The sequence below is a fragment of the Myripristis murdjan genome, chromosome 21, assembly GCF_902150065.1.
Source record: "Myripristis murdjan chromosome 21, fMyrMur1.1, whole genome shotgun sequence".
Classification (NCBI taxonomy): Eukaryota; Metazoa; Chordata; class Actinopteri; order Holocentriformes; family Holocentridae; genus Myripristis; species Myripristis murdjan.
Genome location: NC_044000.1, coordinates 12,522,356 through 12,546,704, shown reverse-complemented (window position 1 = coordinate 12,546,704; position 24,349 = coordinate 12,522,356). Strand labels below are relative to the sequence as shown.

The 24,349-nt window shown below is 41.2% G+C and overlaps 2 protein-coding genes across 3 annotated transcripts in view; both read right to left on the bottom strand.

Annotated features, from left to right (window-relative positions):
* The window catches only part of ptpn4a (protein tyrosine phosphatase non-receptor type 4a), an 88,985-nt gene extending 71,013 nt beyond the window's left edge, over positions 1–17,972 (bottom strand). The window contains exon 1 of the mRNA XM_030080164.1: positions 17,449–17,972. The gene's annotated coding sequence lies outside the window, so the exon portion shown is untranslated. The remainder of the gene's footprint in view (positions 1–17,448) is intronic.
* Positions 17,973–21,027: 3,055 nt separating this feature from the next.
* tmem177 (transmembrane protein 177) lies at positions 21,028–24,349 on the bottom strand. 2 transcript variants are annotated; one of them, XM_030081565.1, is made up of 3 exons: positions 24,204–24,349; positions 23,305–23,584; positions 21,028–22,778 (listed from the first exon to the last, which is right to left on the bottom strand). In XM_030081565.1, the coding sequence occupies exons 2-3, from the start codon at positions 23,503–23,505 to the stop codon at positions 22,047–22,049; spliced, it is 933 nt and encodes a 310-aa protein (XP_029937425.1). In that variant the 5' UTR covers positions 23,506–23,584; positions 24,204–24,349; the 3' UTR covers positions 21,028–22,046. The 2 variants fall into 2 exon arrangements, with proteins under 2 accessions (XP_029937425.1, XP_029937426.1); XM_030081566.1 differs by lacking the exon at positions 24,204–24,349 and adding an exon at positions 23,899–23,916.

Here is a 24,349-nt window from a genome sequence, read left to right as displayed (position 1 = left end):
GTGCTGAAAAAACATCTTGATGGGGTTTAGGAATGGAGAATATGCTACCATACACTTGTTGGGATGCGAGTGAATGCGTCACGAACCAAGACAGTGTGGCTCCTCTGCTGTTCTTGCACTTGTTTCAAGAGTTCCCTGAAAAAGTCAAGTGTCACCATCTCTAAATAAGGCAGAACACTATACAAGCATCAACACAATAAGAAAGTTTGTTTTTAATTTTTGTGTTAAAATGTTTTAGGGTTTTTTTGTGTATTCTTTCCCTAGTCTCAGCCAACTGCAGGCCTTGCAGTGAAGTGTCTTGATAGGAAATTTCATTAAATGTGCACTGCAATATGTTACAAAAAATTTAACAAAGGATAGTTCAGGAGCTTATTTATTTGATTCAGTATCTTCAAAATAAGCATTCCCCCAAATATATAACCCTACTCTGAATTCTGGCACACACTTGTAAAATCTTATCTGTGGAGCCTGCTATCTTTCACTGGCTATGTGAGCTTTGTGGCATAAGCTTTGTTAGCAGCATAGGTTACATGTTTGCTGTAGCATTTCATGTCTAAATGAGACTAAAATCATGTGTTTTGTAGCATTAGCTTTGTTAGCAGCATAGGTTACATGTTTGCTGTAGCATTTCATGTCTAAAGGAGACTAAAATCATGTGTTTTGTAGCATTAGCTTTGTTAGCAGCATAGGTTACATGTCTATTGTTGAACCGACTTGCTACTTGACACCAGCTAAATTAGGGTGGCCATACGTCCGGATTTAGGCCGGACAGTCCGGAATTTAAATGCCTTGTCCGGCGTCCGGCACAGCCTCAAGCCGGACGCTTATTTGTCCTCCTTTTTGGAGTTGCACTTGAACGCAACGCTGGCCCGGACTGTACATCGATATCAGTCATATTTTTCGTCATAGACTTTTAAATTACAATCCAGAAAGTGCATTAATTGGATGCGCGTTAGTTTTTCTCCTCCTGCGCTGCTGTGTGCTCATGCCGGAGTGCGTGTGTGTGGCGCTGTCTGAAGTCTGAAGTCACTGGCTAACAGCAGCACACTGGCTTAGCTTGTCTATTCAGAGAAGAGGTATCACTTCGGCTTATTTTTCAGTCTATGTTATCACATGCATACTACTGCTCATTCATTGGTAGCTGAATTGTTAGGTCTGTTTGATAAGTAATTTACATTTTTAAAATAATAATTTAAAATATTGTTAAATTAAAAAAAAAAAAGCCAACATGATGCAGGTCAAAGACTAAAAAAGAATATTGACTAAAACTTTATTAGACTAAAATATTTTGGATTTTCTTCGACTAAAACTAGACTAAAATGTCAAGACTTTTCGTCGACTAAAATGTGACTAAACAAAAAAGAATTCAAGTTGACTAAATATGACTAAAAGTAAAAAGGGCATTTGACACAACACTAAGACTAAAACTAAATTGAAAATGGCTGATGAAATTAACACTGGTGGACCTGACTCGACCCACCCACCCCACCCCCCACCCCCGGGCCCGCATCGCCACCCCCAAAGTGTCCTCCTTTTTGGTGTTGTGGAAATGGCCACCCTAAGCTAAATATGTTTGGCTTTTAGCTAGTTTGTTAGCAACATGGGCTAAATGTTTTGACACTGCATTACCAGGCTAGATTAGCCTAACACCATCTATTCTGCAGCATTAGCTTGTTAACACTGAAGGTTATATTTGCTGTAGTGTTGCCTTGATAGCACAAACAAACTGCATCTGTTGTGCTGCATTCGCCTGTTGGACTAACTCAAACCAGCTTTCACAAACATAAGTTAGTGCTTGATTTAGCCAGCTCTGGATTAATCAGATTGCATAAAAGAAGATTAGTGCCACCCCAGGAATAAACAAGGGCTTGAATAAACCCTCTAAAGGGCCAGGTTCAACGATTAATGATGCTGCTCAACAGAAATGTAAGAAAATCCACCACGGCAGTGATTAGTGATGGACCCAAGACCGCAGACTGAAAATGTGGATTAGCACAAAATTGTAACATTTACATTGATATTTTTCCAGTTTTGGCACACAAACATTGTTATGAGTTTTTCGGATACCTGTTATCATTTTTTATAAATTATGTCCAGTATTATTTTACACTTTTCGGCACTCTCCATCTTTTTTAGTTCTGTTCCAGATCCACAAAATACAAGCATATCTAGGGCATTGCAGGCCTCAGACAGTAACTTAAACACTCCAGCCTTCTTCATTGCCTGGACTTCACTGTCTAGAAGTTTCTAAACCAGTGTAACCCACTTTGATGAAAACCACCGCTCTGGTTTAGCTTTTCCAGTTTAAGGCCTGCTTCTGCCTTTACCTAAGCTCTTTTTGTAAAATCACCCTCAGTGCTTTTCATTGTGTTACTTTGCTTGCATACACCCAAAACTCTAATACCAGCATGCTGCATGCACTTTTTGTAGATTTTGTGTTGTTGATGCAGATGTAGTGTAGCTCAGTAGGCTTGCAAAGGGGTGGAAAATTTCTGATAAATTTACGGACACTTTCCAGGAACTTTCTGCACCGAAATTATCTGTGCATGTGATTGAGGAGTGCACAGTGCAGGGTAGAAAATCAGCTGATTCAATTTTACATTTAATCTGGTTGTTTTAACAAAGATTATGCTGCAAGATGTTTGTTGTTTTTTTTTTTCCAACTACATTTAAGTTTACTATTATAGGCTAATCTGTAATTTTGCAAATTTCCAATTTATTCAAATTTATTCCCATTAATTCCCATGGAAAGTTTCCAACTTGGAAAATTCCCAGAATTTTACAAACCTACAGCTCAATGAACAGTTGCATGTTTCTGTTATTTCAATTTATCTATGAAAACCCTTAACCCTAACCCGAACCCTCACCTGGCCTTCTTGCTTTGCTGGAATAAAACATAAAAACTACAACTGTATTTCAACAGAGCTGGCAATATACTGTATATGATGACAAACATCCAAATAAAAATAATTCCTTAACAACAACACCTACTAAAAAGATCCTGCAACAGGCCCACAAGCAAACCTGGGACTCGGAAGCTAAATTAGCCTGACCAGGCTCATCTAAAAAAGCACTAGAGGAGAGGACTGACAATACCCAGTTGCAGGGTTCCTGCTTGAGCCACCACTACAGTACGCACACACTTATGATAGTGTATGACATTTTTGGATAAAAAGCATTCAAGAAATGTAATGTAATGTCAGCTTGCTAGCAGCTTCCATGCTGGCGTCAGGGCTGTACGAGAGCAGGCAGAGCAGCCATGAGTCAGCCAGAGCCAGCCCCCTGCCTCACGCTGAAATCAGAGAAACCACAAGAATGTAACAGCTTCTGTTATTATCCCTCCCTGCTGCCTCGCTGCCTGACAGCCTGCCCCAGAAAATAGCAGCTAGGCCGCCTCTTTCTCTCTCTTCCTTGCTCTCCCTCTCTCTCTCTCTCACACACACACAGTCTTGTTCTCATGTTCTCTCCTCTCGTCCTCCTCTCACTCACACACATACACACACGCTCTAATTCTCTCAGCATATGCCTGTCCATTTCCCTTTCTTTCTCTCTCTCTCTACCTTTCTCTTTTTTCCTCTCACTACACACACGCAAGACTTGACAGTGCAAAAATACATAGATGTCAATTTGTTTTTCCACCTGAGAACCGCAGTAAAACAGAGGGTGTAAGAAAAGTAGAAACATCTAGATGAATACAGACAGATGGACACTACAGACTGCTGACAGACACACAGGAAAACAGATCAACAGATAGACAAACTGATAGAGTGACAGATTGATGGACTGACTGACTGACTAAAAGCTCATACCTGGAAGTACCAACTCTTCGCTAGCATGGGAATGTGTTTATTGGGACAAATATATCTGAAGGAAACACTGACTCTTCTCCTCTGGCTGTGTGTTAAAGGTGAGACATGTAATGATGGGTCCAGATGTCAACACAAGAGCACCAGGAAATGCATGTGAGTGAGTGAGTGAATGAGTGAGCGAGCGAGCTGTGGAGAATGACCAAGCTCACGAGTGCACATACACACACCCCCAGGAAAGCATGCTCGCTGGCCTTTGTAACTAGATATCTCTACGTATGTTGCCTTCCTCTCTCACTCGCTGTGTCTTTCTCACACACAGAGTGACAGAGGTTGACATTTTCACAGCCCCCGGCTACATTTGGCACCCGTTTGTTGACTAAGAGGAAATTATGGAAAGAGAGCGAGCGAGCGAGCAAGCGAGAGAGAGAGAGAGAGAGAGAGAGAGAGAGAGAAATTTCAAATACATCTGCCTCCAGAACAAGTTGGTCATGGTAGACTGGAATTCAGGGTCTGGATGGAGGAGTGGATTGAAGGAATGGAGGAAGGAAGGAAGGAAGGAGGGAAGGATAGTGAGAAAACAAGTCTGACAGTGGGGAAGCTGGAAAGAGGGAAGGCAGTATTAAAAAAACAGCAGTTATGCCGCCCCGTGTTTTTAGACCATTCTTTGTGTCCTTATTTGTGTTGGACATGGAATCACTTTGCACTTCCTCCACCCATCTCCAAGCAAAACAAGCAGCGGATAAAAACTGGGCTCCACCGTGTAAATTGTTGATGCTACAGAAATAGCTGTGTGTGTCAACTGTCACACAAAAACACACCGCATGTATGAAAAAGACACGGAGGTCTAAGAATACCGAGTGTTAATGACTTCAGTAACCAATACTGAAGACCCTGCACTGTGTGTCTGTCCTGTCATAGTACTGCACAGTTTCACCAAACAAGGGACAAATGCAGAATACTACCCTCTTGATGAGCACCCATCCCCTGCAAACTGTCAGGAAACAGACTCCTCTGGTATTTTTATAAATAATGAGACCATGAATGTAACACATCTAGCTAATAGTGCTCATACAGAAATCTTTATGTGTAGGTCTGAGAGGTAAAACTGAATTATTAGAGACTGAAAAGGGGTATCATAACACCCAGTGTCTATCCTTTTCACATCAGAAATTTAGCCAAAGTAACCTATCGAAAAGCAAGTAAATGGGCCCAAGCCCATTTACATTTAGCTTCAACCTGAGCTGAAACAATTAGTCTATTCATCAGTTAGTCGATCTGCACAAAATTAATCGATTATGATTGATTGTAATCATTTAAGTCTTTTATCCCCTAAAAATACCAAACATTTTCTGGTTAAAGCTTCACAAACTTGCTTTTCTCGATTTCTTATCATATCAGTTTTATGGCCGCTGGTCAAACTAAGGAAGCAATTTTAAGATCTTATTTGAACACTGGCAACCTGTAATGGGTATTTCTCATTATTTTTGACAACTGATGGACAACATGAATAATTGTTTAATTGACAAAAATTCATCATTAGTTGCAGCCCTTAAGCTGAATGAAAACATCATTACAGGGACAGAAGCAGAATCAAGCAAACAGACAAATTCTGGTCATGACCCACGATTCTTAAGCATTTGTGCTCCTTGGCTGCTGAGGTATTTAAGACTACTGGAACAGCTGTGTCAAAGGCTGACCTGAGGATCTGAAGCTAACACACACGCACACATGCACACACACACAAACACACCAAGCTCAGGTTACACAAACAGCATGTTGGTGTGAGAAATGGGCAGTAGGCCTACAACTATGTACACAGCACATCGCAATACACCTCCAGGCAAGGGTGTGTGTGCGTGCGTGTGTGTGCACGTGCACATCCCTGTATCCACACATTCGCATTTAGGGGGAGGGCGGGAAAAATGATAGTGAGGGAGAGAACAAGCCAAAACACGCAGGAACACAACTTCTAACTAAAGACTTGGCTAGACCCACATACCTGATGTGTATGGTGGGGGATGGGCTGGTGGTGGGAAAGGCTCATCTCTTTCAGAGAGAAAATGGTCAGAGAAAATCATACTGTTACTCTATAATAATACAATGACAGAAGGGTCCAAAAGCCTGAGCCAACTACCAAGATCTCTTTTGTTTCATTATTTATAAAAAAAAAAAAAATACAAGTTTTTAGTCAAATTATATTTCTCAAACAAGACTAGGTTACTTAATTTCATGTTACATCATTTTCACATGTTGAAGTTAAGAAAAAATTGTTAGCATTTACAAACCCTCTCAGTATTTGGTAGGTCCACTACTTGCCGTAACCACAGCTTGCACTCTATCTGGCATCAGTTCTCCAAGTTTCTCCAGTTTTTGCTGAAACTCAGAATCCACATTATCCCAGTGCTCTTTGAGAGCATCCCAGAGAGTATCTTGGGATGTTACAGTATGTTTCAACATTTCCCTTTTCAGTTGGTCCCAAACATGTTCAGTGAGGCTGAGGTCTGGTGACTGTGGAGGGAAAGCCATGCAAGTCAGCACTCTTCGCCTTCCTTGGACTTTAAATAGTCCTGGTATAACTCTGATACATGTTTAGGGTCACTGTCCTGCTGCAAAAAACGACTCCTCTTACACGCAACACAAAGCCAGAAGGGAGGGCTTGCCTCTGCAAAATATTTCTATGGTTAATGTGTAGTTGATCCTGTGCAAATCAACAACTCTGAATAGGCCAAAAAAATTCCCACATGTGAATATTTCTATTGCTGTATCCACCTCTGAGGAAGATGCCTGCTCACAGATTCTCTCCAATTTGACCATAAAGATAAACCTTGGATCAAAATGGTCTGGGAGCTCCTACTCTCCCATTTAGGCTTTGCCAACTGTCTTTGACTGTACTTATACTAGCCTAAGTGGAGTAAGGTGTTCCTTGCTGCTGTTCTGACTTGCTCATATTTTAGCTTGATATATTCTTCTGCGTCCTCAGTTGGCATGTTCACTGCAGGTCTGCCTGGTCTTGCTCTGGGTGAAAATGACAGTGTGTAAAAATCTCTTCAGCATGTATTTTATTGCCTCCTCAATTAGAGTGCAATTTGGCGCTGAGATCATTCATCAGCAATGAGGAGAACAATTTAACCACAAATATGTTGCACTAAGATCTGTTGACATTATAAGCAACAACAGAAAAACATTTTTCAATGGAAGTCCTTTTTGTACATTGACTGTCTATCAGTCGGTCAGCAGTAGGTCCAGAGCAGCCAAGTATATCTCCAAGTTTATTTGGTGGATTGCCATGAAATTTGGTGTCAAAATTCATGTCAGCTAGAGAATGAAATGTGGCAATTTTGGTGACCCTATGACATAACCTCCATGACCACCGGCAGGCCCATCAGAGCATCTGCGTTCAAAATAATATGTAAAAAAAGTAAAAGTAAAGTAAAAGCACTAGCCGCTGGAACAATAGCACATAGAGGTCAATATTATTTTAGTCAATATCTGCTATTACTTGAAAATTATACAAAAAAAAAAAAAAAATCACATGTTGAATTAAAAACAAACATGCAACACATTAATGTATTAATATTTGCCGTCACAACAGTGTGAAACTGAAATATATCTGAAGATATAAGTTTTGATTATAGCAACATAATGTACGCTTGAATGGTATCAGCTGAGGACCAAAAACGTTATTGCTCTTGACAAAAACAATGGAAGGATGAAAACAAACAGTTCCTGGTTTTGGACTCAGACATTTGGACCCCACTGTCTATTTCTTGAAGCAGTGGAGGATGGGAAATAATTGTGGATTGGCCCCACAATCTGGCACAAGACTTTTATGGCTGTATTTGAGCTGCATTCTAATTTTACTTTGACATTTATTCATGTATTATCAATGTATGACAGTACTTATGTGTGCATTTTGATGTGAGGAAGGTAGCTAAACCCCTGCATGCCTTGTGCCAAAAATGCCTAAATCCTGTCCCTGAAAAACAGTCACATACATAATCATATCTCTTAAAACTGAAAGCAAACTCAAGTCATAGTTCTCCTATTAAAACTCCACAGAGGCCTGGATGAATAATACAAGTGAGGAGAAGGTCAAAACAGAAGGAACTGAGATCAGAAGGTTGACTCAGACAGTTTAAATAATCAGACCACAGAGAGTGTGTCTTACAATGAAAGACGAGATGCCTCGCACACGACCAGAGACATACGAGTTCAGTGAATGTAGTGTTATGTGTTGAGACATGTTGAGACCAAACCATCTTCAGGAATATACTATAATGTTTTTTTGTTTTTTTTTTTTTGGTTTGTTTTTTTGGGTGGGTGGGGGTTAGCTTATACTGATACCAGCAGTTACTGAAAAAAACTGGGTACACGCAATGACAAAGTGTTGGTACCTTTTGTTTAACAGTTTGACTGGTGAAATCTACTTTTTCACAATCCAAAAATGCAGAATAATTACTTTCATTTATTAATTTTATTTCAGCTGTTTAACAGCCTGTTTTTTTAAACATTTTTGTCAATTTTTTAAAATCGCTGGTGAAGCTGCTATTCTATTCAATCTAGCTGAAGTGAGGAACATTTAGGCTCAACTAACAAAAAACAGTGGAATAAGCACATAATTTGATGACTTAGGCTAGTTCATGTGATTCTCAACAGGCTCATTGACAGGTTATGTTTTCTCAGCTGAGTCTTCAAACAACCTGTGAAAATTTTGCTCTGAGCACCTTTACACACACATCTATATCATATGCTATGAAAATTAGCACATCAAACATCTAATATGGACCCAGGCGTCTTAGCAAAAACATTTAGGGATGACACTTCTAGGACTCCAGAACAGACAGTATTTACAGCAGTATATTCTCCCTCCATTCCTTCACCTATTACATCCATCCATTCACACACCCACACAGCAACACCTGACCCATCCCACTCAACCATTTGCCTGCCTCTATTCATCTGCTTACCATCCCTCCATCTATCCATCTTATACCCAGTGATCACCAATGATCATGTTAATCCTTTAATGTTCTTACCTGTTGTGTTGTCCTAATCCAACCAATGCATGGCCAGCTAGCTCTATCTCACTGCCCCCAGCTGTAATCTAGCTAGCTTTATCTCCTGGCTCTGTTGTCATAATCTAGCTCTGTGTTTTTCAAAAATCGGGTTAGAACGCACAGGTGGGTTGTAAAAAGATTGATAAGGAATGGTCAAATAGTCAACACATATCTAAAGCCACTGGTTATGTTGCAAAAGCCTCTTAAAGCACCATGGAGCCGATTGTAAAATCCTCAAAGCTAATGGTCGGATTGTAGGAAATGGTCAGCTTTTCTTGATAAAATCAATTTCTGGGTCAGAAAATTGTCTTGTAGACTTAGGTTTAACTGGTTGACCCAAACGTGAAAGAATTTTGTCTCTAGTAAATGTTCTCTATTCTAAAAGCAAATTTGTTGCAACTGAAAAAACAGCTGGTAAATTTTGGAATCCTGTACCCACTGTCATTTGATGTTTGAAATGTACATAATGCTTCTAGCACTCTAAATGCCACTGATGGATGGGCAAAAGCAGTTTTGTGATGAATCTCATAATTTGGTTTGGAAGATCATGTCCCTTCATTTCCCTGCAAATTGTTCCTTCTTTACTGTCTGTTGCCCCCGAAAGCTGATAAAGAGAGCTGTAATCTAGCCACCTCTATCTCACTGCGCTGGGAAACACAGAGGGCTGTAATCTTATAATCTGGACTGCCCTGATGTGCGGATGTGACAGCCACAGTGACCTAATCTCAACCCCTCACTGCTGAGGAGATAACTTTTGCTGACGCCCCTTAAAATTCCACATTTTTGTCTTCCTTTTTTGGTTATCACTTCATCATATTTCCCGAATCACTTTTCCAGGGTTTGGGTTTTCCCAACTCGGTAAGTATCACTCAGATTGCATTTTAGAGCATAACACTCTTTACTGTTTGTAAAAGACCAATTACATTTTGGAACAAACTATAATATATATATAATATATATTATTTTTTCCTGTAGCTACAACCACAGTTAAGCGAGTCCGGGTCGCCAGCAGAGCAGCGCCACCGGAAGCTATGGGGTAATGAGGCTGAGAAAAACACAGAGATCAGCATTCTGGCTACTATTTCCTATAGTGGACAGGCAGACGCTTATGCTCTTTGAGGAGTTCCATGAGGATTACAAGAAAAAAGGGACCAGGACAGTTTATTTTCAAAAGGTCATTTCATTCTATCTAAAAAAAGGAAAGACAGGACGATTCAAATAAGGAGGTTGTCACGAATTTCACAATTTCTTTGTTGTCTGGCTCCAAATTTGTCTTGGTGTCACAGAGACCCATACACCCCTTCTTCACAGACCGAAACATGGCTGCATTTGTTATTATGCATGTCAAGGCATATGTGTAATTCATGTGTGTGCAATTGTGTGTCCCTGTTTCCCCACCTCTATGCATGGCTTCTTTGATGCAGGTCCAACTGTTTAGGCCTAATCACAGTTTTATCAACCTAGGGCTGGGAGCAGCATGAGGTGGGGGCTGGGTGGGTGGGAGTGAGCCTGTCCCTGGCTCCTCTCCCCCTCTCTCTGGCTGGCTAACACGCTGTTTCAGCTAATCAAACCATTACGACTGCCCACTAACTGCGAACACCATTACCATAATATGCAATTTCATCTGATTAGTTATGCATGATCCACATCCGCCAACACTGGACAGAGACAGATACAGAGAGAGAGAGAGAAAGGGAGAGAGAGAGAGAGGAAAAAAGAGAGGGGGGGGGGAGGGGAGGGGAGGGAAGAGGTGACCCTGATCTGACAATATTGCATCTAAAAAAAAATCTAAAAATGGAACAAAGGCATTCAGCCAGATTTTTGGAGTAAGAGCTACAACTACTACTAACCTGCATTTCATAAAAAGATACTATTCTTAGAGTATTTTTGTTTTGTTTTTGTATGTGATATAAATGGTTTGTAATACATACAATTAGGTCATACATTCTTATAAACATAAACAAATGCAGTGGTTTACAATGAAATGACAATGTTGATGAGAGTAAAGACCTGTAGTCTGTTCATACATGACAACTACAGCCGTTCCCCCAGTAGCATCAATGCATATTTCAAAAGACTACTGTTATTTTTGTCCTGCTGTTCATAGGAAGGTTTTGGTAATGATTTTAAGTCCAAGCTTAAAAGTTTTTTAGACTAGTGGAAACATAAGTCCTCTCCTTCCCTTTATGAGTGATAATTTGACTGTGTGAGGCAAAAAAAAAAATCTGGAAGAAGGATAAATATGATACAATTACTCCTCTGATACCAATCCAAACTAATGTATCATTATTAATATTGCAATCATTTTTCCTTTTGGAAGTCGACATCCGTCACGGCGCCTTCATTCTGACACTCTGTGGGCGTGGTAGCTAGCACAGAGAGTAAACACAGCTGTGTTTGGGGCTTTGGAGAAGATTTTTGCTAAAAAGTTGTGCCATATCCGCCCCAGCGACAGACCACTAACTAGCTGCCTGTCTGAGAGCTAGCTGGCTGGATGGCTGTGTGAATGGTTGCCTGTTTGGCTGGTTTGGTTAAGGGCTGCCAAGCGGGCTGAGGGAACTGTTGCTCAAGACAATGACACTGATCTGACCATGCTGCAAGCCTGAGCCATGTTGAGCAAGGTTGTATTTTGGGGGATTTTCTTAACTAAGAATTATTGGCAACAATTATGAAACAATACCATCTACTATCGCCATTGGTGAAATGCATTCTAAAAATCAGTTGGCACCGAATCACAAGTTACTTAGCAACAACCATGGAGTTGGAGTGCAGCCACTGCAAACTGTAATGGCTGAACTCTGTCTATCATTGGCTCTGCTTGCAGCACTTCCCAACTGCAAACTGGACTGTGAGCCTTCCAAAGAGTTATAATGGAATGGAAGGCAGCTGGTCCTCTTGGTTAAACATGAACAGTCTGCTCTTTGACAGGGCTGTCACTGACAGTCAGTAGATGGCATGGGGAGGAGGGGGGGTGGTCTCAATCAAATAAAATGGTGGATCCTAGGGAGGATCTTAAAAGGGAAATACCACTCGATATTAGGATGCACATGATTAATCTTTTGCATCAAACAAGTATCTTTCCAGGCTAAAATCTTAACAATATCCTTGTTAGAGAATGGAGTGGAGGTATACACCCTCTGCAGACTCTGCAGTTACACTAAAATACAGTGACAGCAGTGAGTGTTCACGAATATTAACAGACCTGCCCCATCGCTTCTGGCTATGAAACCGAGCCTACATATGTGGGCTACACAATTACTGGCATCTTTGAAGCCTCATAATGTGTCTTGCCTCCAACACCCAAGCAGAGGTCTTCTTTCGAGGACTGTTAGTTGACACCAATGCTAAGCTGTCAGCACTACTGAGCACCATGCTGAGTGGTGGGGTGTGCCTTTCAAACATTGAGAGAAACCAGACATGAGCTGTCAGAGAAAGACAGAGAGAAGGAGAGGAGAAGATGAGAAAACCAAGAAAAAGAGAGAGAATGAGAAAGAGAGAGAGGGGTTAGAGCTAGGGAGAACCTAGAAGATGCTGAGAAGAAAAAGAAACCAAGAAAGAAAGAAAGAAAGACCTAGGCTAAAGGCATTGCTTCATCTTGTCTAAATAGGACAGTTGGGCTTCTTAACTTGGCTTCACTTCAGTAACTCTGAACAGGCTGCATAAAGATGGCAGCCTAGCTGACTGATACAATTAAGCGAAGCAAATACAACATTAAGCTCTTACACAAGCCTTAAATACAAAAAGGCAAACTTTATGGTCTATTGGACCTTCAGTGGAGAGGACCTCTTTAAGCCCCACTAGGGTAGAGACTGTGTTTTCATATCAAACACAACATATCTGGGGGTATGTTCTTCACTTTCCCTTGCACTAAGCTATGTCCTCCGAGCCCATCCCAGTATGCATACACATCCAACATTTTAAAATGGCCAGAGCAGTTGAGCAGCCTTTGGTAACTTTATCTTTATTTAGCTGGTTTCATGGTGTTAAAGCAAGAGGCTACCATCTTTGCCTGTTGGCACATACTCAATCTGCGGAAAAACACCTGAAGAAATGGTGTGTTTTTGAACTGGTAGTCAAAGACCTGAATAAGTTATGTGATATCATTCAGTTAACACTAATGAAACAGCCTAATGCTTGCATCAACCAACACATTCAAATTATGGCTCAGGCAAGACAGCAGAATTATCTCAATGCCTTTTGAATAAATTATAGCAGTATTTCTCCCTAAACAGCTTCTTCTGCCCTGATGGCTCAAACAGACTATCATCTAGGAGAGGGTAAACACTAACAGATTTCCTACAGATTTTTAACAAGCGGGCATAAACTGGCATCCAATGAAAACTGTGACATACTTTAAGGAAAATAATTCCAATATAAATGATACTCTGAAGATTTTAGCCACTTTTATATTTGTGTGTATTTTAACTGAAGCTAGGCTAAATCACAAGGATATACTGAGGATGCTCTTCACAGAACTCCCTTCTAAAACAGTCTAAAGATCAAAACATACTGGCAATGTTTTGATGCAATGTGTATTAGCAATTTCATCAACAGTTATGATGAAATGTATCTTTTCTTAAAAATCACACTTGTTACTTAAAGTCAATTGTGTTATTCGCTTTTTTTTTTCTTTTTAGTTGCTAGTGACTAACCTTGCTACAGGCACTGTTGACCATCTCTATTTCTTCTACCAGTTATGCATGTATTACAGACTTGTCATAAACCTGCAGGCTATGCCAGAAGACAGGTAACACTGTGAGTCAAGGTGAAGGGAAATGACAGAAATGATAAACTTCATTAGGATATTAACTATTAAAGTACCATTCCCTAGTTGACAAAGAATTGTAGGAAGTAAATGTTAGGGTAAATTACAACAAGCCTCCGCACCATATCCAGTGTTATATATGAACACATCTTTCAGGGATCCAATGATATTACCTAACTCCTATCTTGCTCCCACAGGATTGCCTTGCCCTGTGCTAGCAGGTGCAGTTTATCCCCATTACCCCTGTCACACCTGTGTCCTCTCGCTCTCTTCATCGTTCCATCCCTCTCTATTCACTTCTCTCCCTCTCTCTCTCTCTATCCCTCTCTCTCTCCCTCTCTCTCTCCCTCTCTCTCTCCCTCTCTCTCTCCCTCTCTCTCTCCCTCTCTCTCACACACACACACACACACTTCAGTTGTACACCATAGGGGAGGCAGGTTCAGGTGTGCTGCCTAGTAAAGCAGGGCCCTTGCCACAGGCCAGTTATTCTTCACCAGCTGAGTCCATCTTCTCCTGAAGCCCAGAACTTCATGATGTTTCGGTGGGGAAAAATCAAAGAAATTTGAATCCCAATGCAGGATTTTTTTTCAGCACAATATTTATGAAGACATGTATAATCTGTGTAATTCCCAGAGTTGCGAATTACAGCTCTGCAACACAGCCACTTATCTTGTTTCAGCTTTCGGTGGTAGGATTCCTTTTAATAATATCCCAGTGTCTCACACTCTGCCCTTGCATCTGGCTCAGCTGCTGAAAACTTGATCAAAACCCACTCTCGCCTCTATTGAAAGGACTGGTATCTGGCAGGTAACAGAGTTTTCTGTTCTTTCAAAGAGATTTAGTTGGTGTCACTGCCCGTAGGAAGCATGATTTTTGGAAGGAAGAGCAGAAAAGATACATAACATCCAAAAAGCAATGCGAAAATACTGGAAACTATCAATAAAGCCTTGAGGGGAGGCAACGACACTCTAAAAGTCAAAATTCACATGGCTAAAGAAATGGAAAAATAACTTTCACAACTAGAAATGCACTCAGAGAGATGCTACACCTTCACCTCATGTTTTGGTATATACAGTATGTTCCTTGTATTATCATAGGGCAACCTTTAATGTTCCACCCTAACCTTGACCGTTGAAAAAAAATCTTGTGAACATCCTGATCTGACCACCAAGCAACCTGCCAAGTGTGATCCAAGTTCAATACACAGTGTCCGAGTTATCATTGTAACACACAACACCAGTAATTACAACACACCCAATCACTATGCTTAGTGTGCATTTCATTACATTTAGGTGAGCAGGAACAAAAAAACAAACAAACAAACAAAAAACTTAAGTGGAACACATCAGAGTTTAAAAATCCTCTGTAACCATTTATTTGGCAGAGTAAAAGCAGCAGAATTGGTCAAATTTACTATTTTGAAATCTATCTTGGCAGGAATAGACGACTGTGTGCCTTATGAGGCAAGAACATAGTTTTCATTCAAAACAAATATATTTGGTTCACTGATTGACAAACCTTCAACCAGAGAAGGGGGAAATGATATGCCATGATTGTCCACTCCTGCTCTTGTCCTTAAATGAAGCGAGTAAGAAAATGCTGACCAGAGTTCAGCTCAATTTGACAAATATTTCACTGTAAATAATAGCTGCCAGCAATTGACTGAAAAACCAGTATCCCCAATGACCAGAAAGGTTAAAGTGATTTACAGAAGATTTAACAAGTTAACACGGATGTGGTAAGTAATTTTCAGACTAGCCAAGTGCAAAATAATCCTTAAATAACATGAATTTAGCACATATGTTTGGATATCAACATCCTAGGCCTGTGTCCCAAATATAAGGCAGGAGTAATTCCCAAGTAAAATAGTTCAGCCTCTGCAATCATCAGTATCAAACAGCAGTTCTGCAACATCTCATCCAGCCCCCACCGACCCATCCACCCACACAAACACAGAGAGACACCTCAGATATATACACATTAAGCCACAGACTCATATTTCCTAAGATTTCATACACTGGGTCTGATAAGACCTGTACTGTTGTATATGGTTTCCTACAGAATTGGAAAACTATACATACAGTAGGTGGAGAAACATCTTAGAATGATAAGTTTCCATCTGCATTTTGAGCAGTTTTGAGGTATCGAGCATCAAAGTTCATGCATCCCATACAGAAAAACTGAGTTGCGGAGCAAAACACTTCAAGTAATGTGCAAAAAATGCAGAAAACTTAAAATGACACCACACAGTGTTAAAAAGCTGTCACAGAATAACTGTGAGGACAAAAATGTCAGATAAAAACTTTTAATTCTGAGCTGATATCGGTAACTCTGATCAGAACAGTCATTGCAGCAACATCCCCTCATTCCTCTTCATCTTATAAATAACACAAGAGTGAATTACACTGTTTTTGATTTTATGAGGATGGAGGGAGGGGCTGGGATCCCATCAAGGACCCCTGGGGATCCCTGGATGGACCACTCTTACAGGAGGTAACTACTAGCCTTGGAGCACACTTAGAAATCTGAATCCGGCACCTCGGCATTCGCAGAATTTAAATTCAATCCCTTGCTTCCCTGCACTGAGATCCCAGATTTAGAAAGGATTCTGAGTCTAAATCTCATGCCTCGACTCCTCTGTCCGCCTGCACCGAAGAAAGGCAGGCAAGACAAACATGGGAGAGCAGCGTCCATATGATCTGAGCAGCAGCAGCAGCCGACTGGCAGGCGGCAAGCAGCAAGAAACCGACTGCGACCCAAAAGATGTGGCACGGATGGTGGGGGATTACGTCATCGAGAAAAAAGAGGACGCTTCATCACAGCTAAACCTCACATCCATAATGAACCACGTAGTTAACAGGTTTTGGCCAGCGGACCCGAGCTTGTTTGGATATTTTCCTCCTAATGGAGCAATTAATCCTGCTAGAGATGCATGCTACTAAAAGAGGGTCGCAATATCGCAATGAAGATAAGCATATTCTTAATAGGCCCTCCAGTGTGACATTTCCAGAATGTGATATGCACAAGCTGAGCATTTGCAGCTAACAGTGCCTCAGTGATACGTAGCAAGTAATAAACCCACAGCAATATCTTCAAGAATGGGTATTTGCAAGGCGTATTTACCGCTGAGAGCTTGCTATGGGAAAGCCATTAGCTCAGTCAAACAAGCCAGAGTTGCGTTTGAAAAATGCCTGGAATGTGGCAACACGAATCACCCTCATTAATGACTATTGCACATGATAAAGGCAATATCATCTTCAAAGCGTTGTAGGTAAAATGACGCCGTATCGTTTCATACCACCACACTGAACGCCGTGTAGAGTATAATACAGTGGCAGGACTTATTACACCATGAATGGAGCAGGGTTTGGACTATTTAACGACATAAATCGACAACGGGAATGCTAAATAAAGTTCCTCACGACTCGGACGCGTGTACTAAGAGTTTAAATGCATATCGACGTTGCGCACAATATATATTAGCTGCTGCTCCGGAGATGCATAAAGTAAGCTGAGGTATTGAATGGGCTAAGTACCAGCTAGCTAACAGGCAAGCTACACAACCAGTGGCTAGTAAGGTTACTCATTAAAATTTCCATTATAGCTTTCCACGACTTACAACAAAATCCCGTTCAAGCGTGCCCATGTGTGAACTGCAAAAATGGCCATTTAATGCGACCTCATCACAATGTTATTTTGCAATTCTAACGTTAGCTATCTTAGCTGCGCGAGGGGAAACTTGGATAAAAGTGACAGTGCTAAGCTAGCTAGCTAACGTCAGCTGCCTGTGAAACTGGTGGCCTGTGTGTCTCCTTACCGTCATAAACTGCTCCAGGGGCGTCCAGTTTTTAAGGAATATAATTTTGCTGTAGGAGGAAATGGTTTATGTCGGGGTGATATAGCCTGAACATCCAAGCTCAGTTCACCCACTGCCGAGGAAACCTGAGCATCATCATGGTCTTCATCAGTTCTTGGAGCCTGGTGCTGCTTCACATACATCCAGCAGAGCGGGGCCTCCTCCGGGCTCGACCCTGCGACTCGCTCGGCGACGACGGATAATCCACACGACAGGAGCCCCCACAGTAACCATTGGCTAGACACAGGCACCAGCAGTCATTTCAGGCGGAGAAAACCATACATGTAATCCCACGCGTGCGTACAAAAAGCGAAGATATGATCGGCGTACACGTTAGAGCAGAATAATTTCACAGAGCAGACTACATAATAGACAAATGTTGCGTCTCTGACTTTCCCCAAGCTGAGCCCGTCCGTTGTCAGTGCTCTCTCGTCTCTCTGCAGCTGCTCGCCTGCCTTGCAGCACAGCGCTATCAGCATAGCAACGTAATGGCGCAACCCCAGTGCACAGGGGCGGGGCCACGGAGCGGGAGGCGCGCTATTTGTCTCCGAGCGCTCCCCGGCTGTACAACTCAAATCTAGAAATCTCTTTAATTATATTTCCCATAACATTCTCAAAAGAGACTTTAGGTGTGTATGTGGTAAACGATGGTGAGATTATGATGACCTTTAGATACGCTCTTTTTAATCCCCATTATATTCCTATAAGAACTTGTAATGTGGTATCTGTAGGTTATAATGTTGTATTAAGCACTGTTAAACATTTTTTTTTGTCAAGGAAATCAAAAAAGATTGCTGCTACCAGGGCTTATTTGGTTCAAATCTAAGGTTCAGAGCAAGAATGATTGCTTGTTAAGGCCATAGTTTCTATTCTGTAGGTATTATACTCTATTTTTGATAAGCACGTATATATGCAAGCACACACACACACACACACACACACACACACACACACACACACACACACACACACACACACACACACGCACGCACACACGCACACGCACATAGAGGTAATTTCAAATAGCATATTCATGACTTGGAATCAGTGACTCATTTGTGAAAAGGAACATTGTCCCCAGGAGTACAAATTATGATGTCAAATCAAATCAAATTTCTTTGGGGATTAATGGCAAAATTAATCAAGAATCATTGTTTGTATTTCAAAAGAATGTGATTATGAGGGGAAGTTGTTTTGTTCAGTGTCACTCTGACTCTACCCCTTCACAATACTCTGAAATAGTCATAATGCATATTTGTCCGTGTTTGTCTTGTCTGCTGTGACATACACCAGGCACTGTGTGTAATCTGGATTTCTCTTGTATGAGTAAGAGCTTTGTGTTGAAATTTCTCCTGTAATTGCAAATGTGCAACCACACCAACACCATTATTCACTCTATGACAAACCTATTAGCTTACTACTGGTTTAGTATGTTTTTTTGTAACATGTCTCATGGATTATCCCATGTTTTCAAATGCAACCCATATTTCACAGTCCAGCTTTTGCAACCTGCAGGCATAAGTCCCCACATCCACTACCCTGTTTCTACTTGCATCCTCACTCGGTGTAAACAATCCATACCTTTATCTGATTATAACTAGATCATTACTCTTCAGTGCTGAAAGGAGGGGGCACAAGGCGTGCACATGTAGTACGATTGCCATACTCTACCTCATCATCTAAACATGTTCTTCTTATGGACCTGATTAATGTTTTACAGATCTGTAAGAGGAAAAATGGGACACATCATGAATTTTCAGCAACAACAGCCTTGTAGTGGCTAAGCAGGTTAGGTTGTATTAAATGCCAGGATGAATGTAAAGGTTTTACGTGTTCACTTCATGTCATGCCCTCACTCTGTCCCTGCCACTCACACCTGTGCACTGTCTAGCAGAGAAGAAATATCAAAAAATCTTGGAAAAAAAAAAGTCTGCCATAAATGGAGCCTTGTCTTTCAAAAGCACTGCAAAAGAGAGTGTAACAAATGACTGGACCAGTAATGTGGGCTGTGCTGACCTCATGTGGCTAGAAAAAGAAATTCCCTTTGATACAGCAAACAATGGCCCATTGTAGCTCACTGCGCAGCATTGACGGGAGCCAGCAGATGAAGTGAAGTGGTGAAAACAAGACAATGAGCCCAGTGTTGAGAGACTTATCCCCAAAATCCACTTTGTAGTCAGGGAAATGGAAAGATAGGCCTGCAAATTCAAGTTTTTTTTGTTTGTTTGTTTTTTTGTTTTTTTTTGCCTTTGTTGATTGGCAATACTTAAATAGTCTAAAATCTCAATAAGATATGAACTAAGTTTTGTTGCTTATTCTCAACTTTCCAGCTGGGTATGGAGGCAAATGCTAGGGTTCATCCCTTTTAAAACCGTATGAATTGGTGGTAAGGGGATTACTGTGGGAGACCAAACACAAAAAGTCATGCTAACATAATGGCTCATGCATTTGAAGAATTTCAGTTTATAAGATTGTAGAATGTCAAAACAGAGCCAGCTACATAACCATGGAGTTGATAGGGATTCAGCGTCTTGCTCAAGGACACTATGGCAGGAACGATGCGTGCTGTCAGAGTGGGTTGAACCCAGGCAGTCTTGATGACTAACATTCTCCCTACTCCTTTGTGTTGACTTAGCTTACTCTCTATATACAGACTCTATCACGTGTACCTTCTCCTCTCCTTTAATGAATGCATTCATCAGCCCCAAAGACACACACAGTACTCTGGATTTCATTTTTGTACCTACATCTATGACACAGTCTACCTTAACACAGCAATGTAAAAGCATCAGTGTATATCTGTCTGCGACAGCGTTAATTACATGCTTCTATATTTGGTTTGGCCCACAGGGTACAAGACTAGAGATGTAATTAAAACACCATATCTGAACCTCATTAATATGCAGACAGACAACCTAGGGGAACCTGAGCGCTATGAGTCCCAATAAGCTGGGTATTAAGATTACTATCACAAATCAAATTATCTAAGGTCAGGGGAATGATGTGTGGGTACTGAGTACTATTCTCCGTAAAGATACTATAAAGATATTTTGTGACCTTAAAAGCTCTAAAGAGTGCCTCTGCTTATCGTTTATAAGAATAATCGGGACTTAGTGATATGAAGACGAGAAAATGAGAATAGAAATGAAAGAGGGAGGGGCAGAGACAGATGGAGGTTTGGTAGAGGTGTGGTGGGAAAACCACAGTTTTGCACTGTGATGTCTGCTTTCAGCGTGCACGTGTGGACATTATGTACGACTGCTTGTAGGACGGTGCAGTACACTGCTTTGTTGTGGCTTGCACTTCCATATTTACACTGTAAATACAACTAATACAGTGCTTTGAAGTGCTAGACCACCACATAAAAATCCAAAATATATGTTCTATGTCAAAGTTTTGACCTGCCTTTAATAACGATGGGCACACAACACTTTATACGGCACAAACTTTTGGCTGAGCAGCTGAGTGCTAAAATAGAAGGAAAGCCTTTAACAAGTTTAGGAATTTAAGGCAATTGATAAATACATGACAGGACGACTATTTGTTGTTTTTGTACTATTGTATTTTGTGGTTCCTCCACATCATTTTTGAAAACCGGTGTGCTGATTTTAGAAGCAGAGCAGCAGAAGAGGATTTCAGGGTTATTCTCAACGGTGTACAGTATTTCACTTTCTTAACAGACAGTATATGTTGCAATATCTGGCTCCGACAGCTATGAGATTTGATTCTTCATGACAATAGCTTGCAATATATGTTATGTCATATGTTTATTTATACCGTGGAGTCAAATTAGAACATACAATGCACCAAATGCTGTCAAAAATGGATTTGAGCAGATAAATAAGTCATCAGTCATGCTACCAACTTTTAATTAACAACATTCAACATCTCAAAATGCTGTCTTGTAATCATTCCTTCCTTATGAATAAAATACAATATACAAAACAGCAGAGAAAGAGTCAAGTGAAGTACTTATATGAAAAATATATATTTCTTGTTTTGGCCAGTAAAAATTATTGAGGTACATTTTAGTTAGTTCATCAGCCCTTGGCAAGTAAACCAAGAGGTAAACCTCAGACAGTGTTTAATGGTGCACAATACAAAATTGCCATGGGTTGACTGGAGTGAGGACCATTGAGACTCAACTAATAAAGATGTGGAATAAGCACGTAATTGATCAGTGAGTAGGCCAAAGCTGAGAATCAGACTCAAAAATCAAAGTATGCGCCTATTCCACATCCATGAATTAACATGTTAAAGCACTTTTTAACTTCTTAATAGTCCTTGCTTCAACTGACCTTTGGGAGTTTTGCATCATGCACTTTGAAATCTTTGTCATGAAAAAGGTTGTCTGCTTCAGTCTTTTGCAGATTCCTAAACTTTTAACAAACTCAAAATGTCTCGAGAAAAGAGCTCACAAATCCTCTCACTGCTACCACATTATAACTGTCTTTTACAGTCATACATATAAATCAGACCATTACATTAGCTCAGATGAGGCCCATTGAAGACATCCAACTGAATGTTCAACACAACAGCCCCCCCCACCCTGTCAACGTTCATGCTTTCTCCTCTTTCAGCAGACTGAGGATGCCCTCCCTCCTGGAGGTGTAGGGTGCGTGTTTCAACTGGAGAAGGTGGGCTGGGAACAAGTTGCCACTGGGCGCGTACATCTCCTCTCCCTTTGGCCCCATCAGAGAGCGCAGTGTCTTGTTCCTGGACAGGATCTTATCGTAGAACTCCACCCCTCCCTTGGCATAGTTGTGGGACACTCCTGCCGCACGCCTGTCTGAGCTGTAGTCCATCCATTGGCTGACGGTGTCCGAGGTAAGGAAGTAGGACACGGCACCGAGTCCCAATGCCAGAATGTTCACGGCCCCGCGGAGCAGCACGGGCCCTGCATGGAGCCCAAACACCTGCTTCAGAAGCACACTGTACACCCAGACTCCACCAAGACAAAACGGGGCGACAGCAGCACTGACAATGGGCCCTCCGGACTCCAGGCGGGCCACCTCTCGCGCTATGGCAAACTTCTGTGCCTCAGGGGAAAACACTAACGCCTCCTTCAGAGCGAGGCCAGAATCACTGTCCCACTCCACTGTTTTCCCATTGATGAAAATGGTGCGGTTTGTGATCCCGCCTGTGTCATCAGTAGTACTGTTGAAGTTGGCTGGGATGCCAATCTGAGCCCCAGAAGGAAGCCACGGGACACCAGCCCCAACTGGATGGAATCCAAAGGAGGCGAAAGCAGAGAAATTGTTGGGTGAGCTGATGCCATAGTCCCTCAACACCTATGAACAATAACAACAAACAAGTCAATAATGTATTTTATACATCTGTTTCCAGTAGTGATTGCATCAGAGGCACTCAATCGATTCTAATAACTGAACTACACAAACTTGTATCCTGTAACTCTATCACTTCTCCTTGAGCTGTGAATGAAATGAACCATGAATGTTTATTGCTTTGCAAATCGGAAGTCAGTACTTGTTGGTGGAGGGCCAAAATAAAAGCCAGAAGCTTGTACTTTAATTCAGCATCTGATACTATTAGGGAAATCACACTGGTGTCACTAACCATGATATACCGCTCCCTCCACAATGTTAATATTTATAACATGTGGTAGCACTTTTTAATAATCCACTGGATGTGACAGAAGCAATCTTCAGGGGGGGTTTACTAAAGGTTTCATTGCACCATAAATGTCTAATTAAATTTACCTTCTTGCAAACCTTGAAAAAAGGGGGAAAGCAGTGAAGAAACAAATAAAACATCAAAACTATTACACTATCACGATCACACACACGCATATATTACCTGCTGAAAGACAACCTCCAGTTTTTCAGACAGGGTGACCGGCTCTCCCTTGTGCCAGGCTTGGTAGAGCTGCCGGTACGACATGTCGGGGAAGACATGGTAGAACATGTTGGCTGCGAAGACCCCGCCACAGCTCGCAATGAGCAGCGGCGTGCGGTACTTCTGGAGCAGCACCGCATACTTGAGGAAGGGAGACGCCATGTTGTGAGATTTTTTTTTTTCCCTTATGTACAGACTGAATTTGTGTCTGTCAGGCGTTGTGGACTTCAACAGGTGTCATCTATGAAGGAGGCAAAGAGTATAATAATAAGCATGCCATTAGGCCTGCAGGTCAAAGACAGGCTGTTTTTATAATAACAATGAGGGAAATTATGTTTCCCCTATTTTAAAAATATCATCATATTCCAATTCACACTCATATAACTCAAAAATAATAAGCCATGTCTTATTATCAGTCATAGCCTGCACATAGGTAGAATATGCCCACCTCTACCTGTGGGCATCTAAACATCAACCTGCAAATTCTTCATAATAATTCTCACATAAGGAAACACCACTACCACTACTGTAAAAAAAATTAAATCATGCACCTACAAGAGAGAGACATGTAGAAAGTCTGACTTGTCTGTAAAACTAATTCATATTCAAGTAAGAAGACAATTAATTCATTCGCTGGCTGACTGGTTCACTTTAACATTACAGTAAGTGACTGTCGTTGAGCTTCATGGAGGTTATCACTTCATGTTACACAATGTACAGCCACCGACCCAGTTCGTAATGACTATTTACTCTACTTCAGTGTCTATTATGACAATAACACTACGTGAACTGCGATAAAAACGAGTTTCGTCTTTGCTAAACAACAATAATTAAGTGCAAAAGTATGTTAGTAAACTCACAGGCTCTGCACATCACTGCAAGGACAGCCGAGCATACGGCGCCACACTGTTATGAGACACAATCAGCGCCGTAAAGCAGCTCAGCACGACAGTTTTACGCCAACGTGGTTTTATAGTACTGACGGTAGATAATATATTCAAATTTT

Coding starts and splice junctions, on each gene's coding strand:
- tmem177 (XM_030081565.1), bottom strand. CDS start 23,505: ATGGCGTCTCCCTTCCTCAAGTATGCGGTGCTGCTCCAGAAGTACCGC. Junction 22,779..23,304: donor TGGAGGTTGTCTTTCAGCAG/GTAATATATGCG, acceptor TATTGTTCATAG/GTGTTGAGGGACTATGGCAT.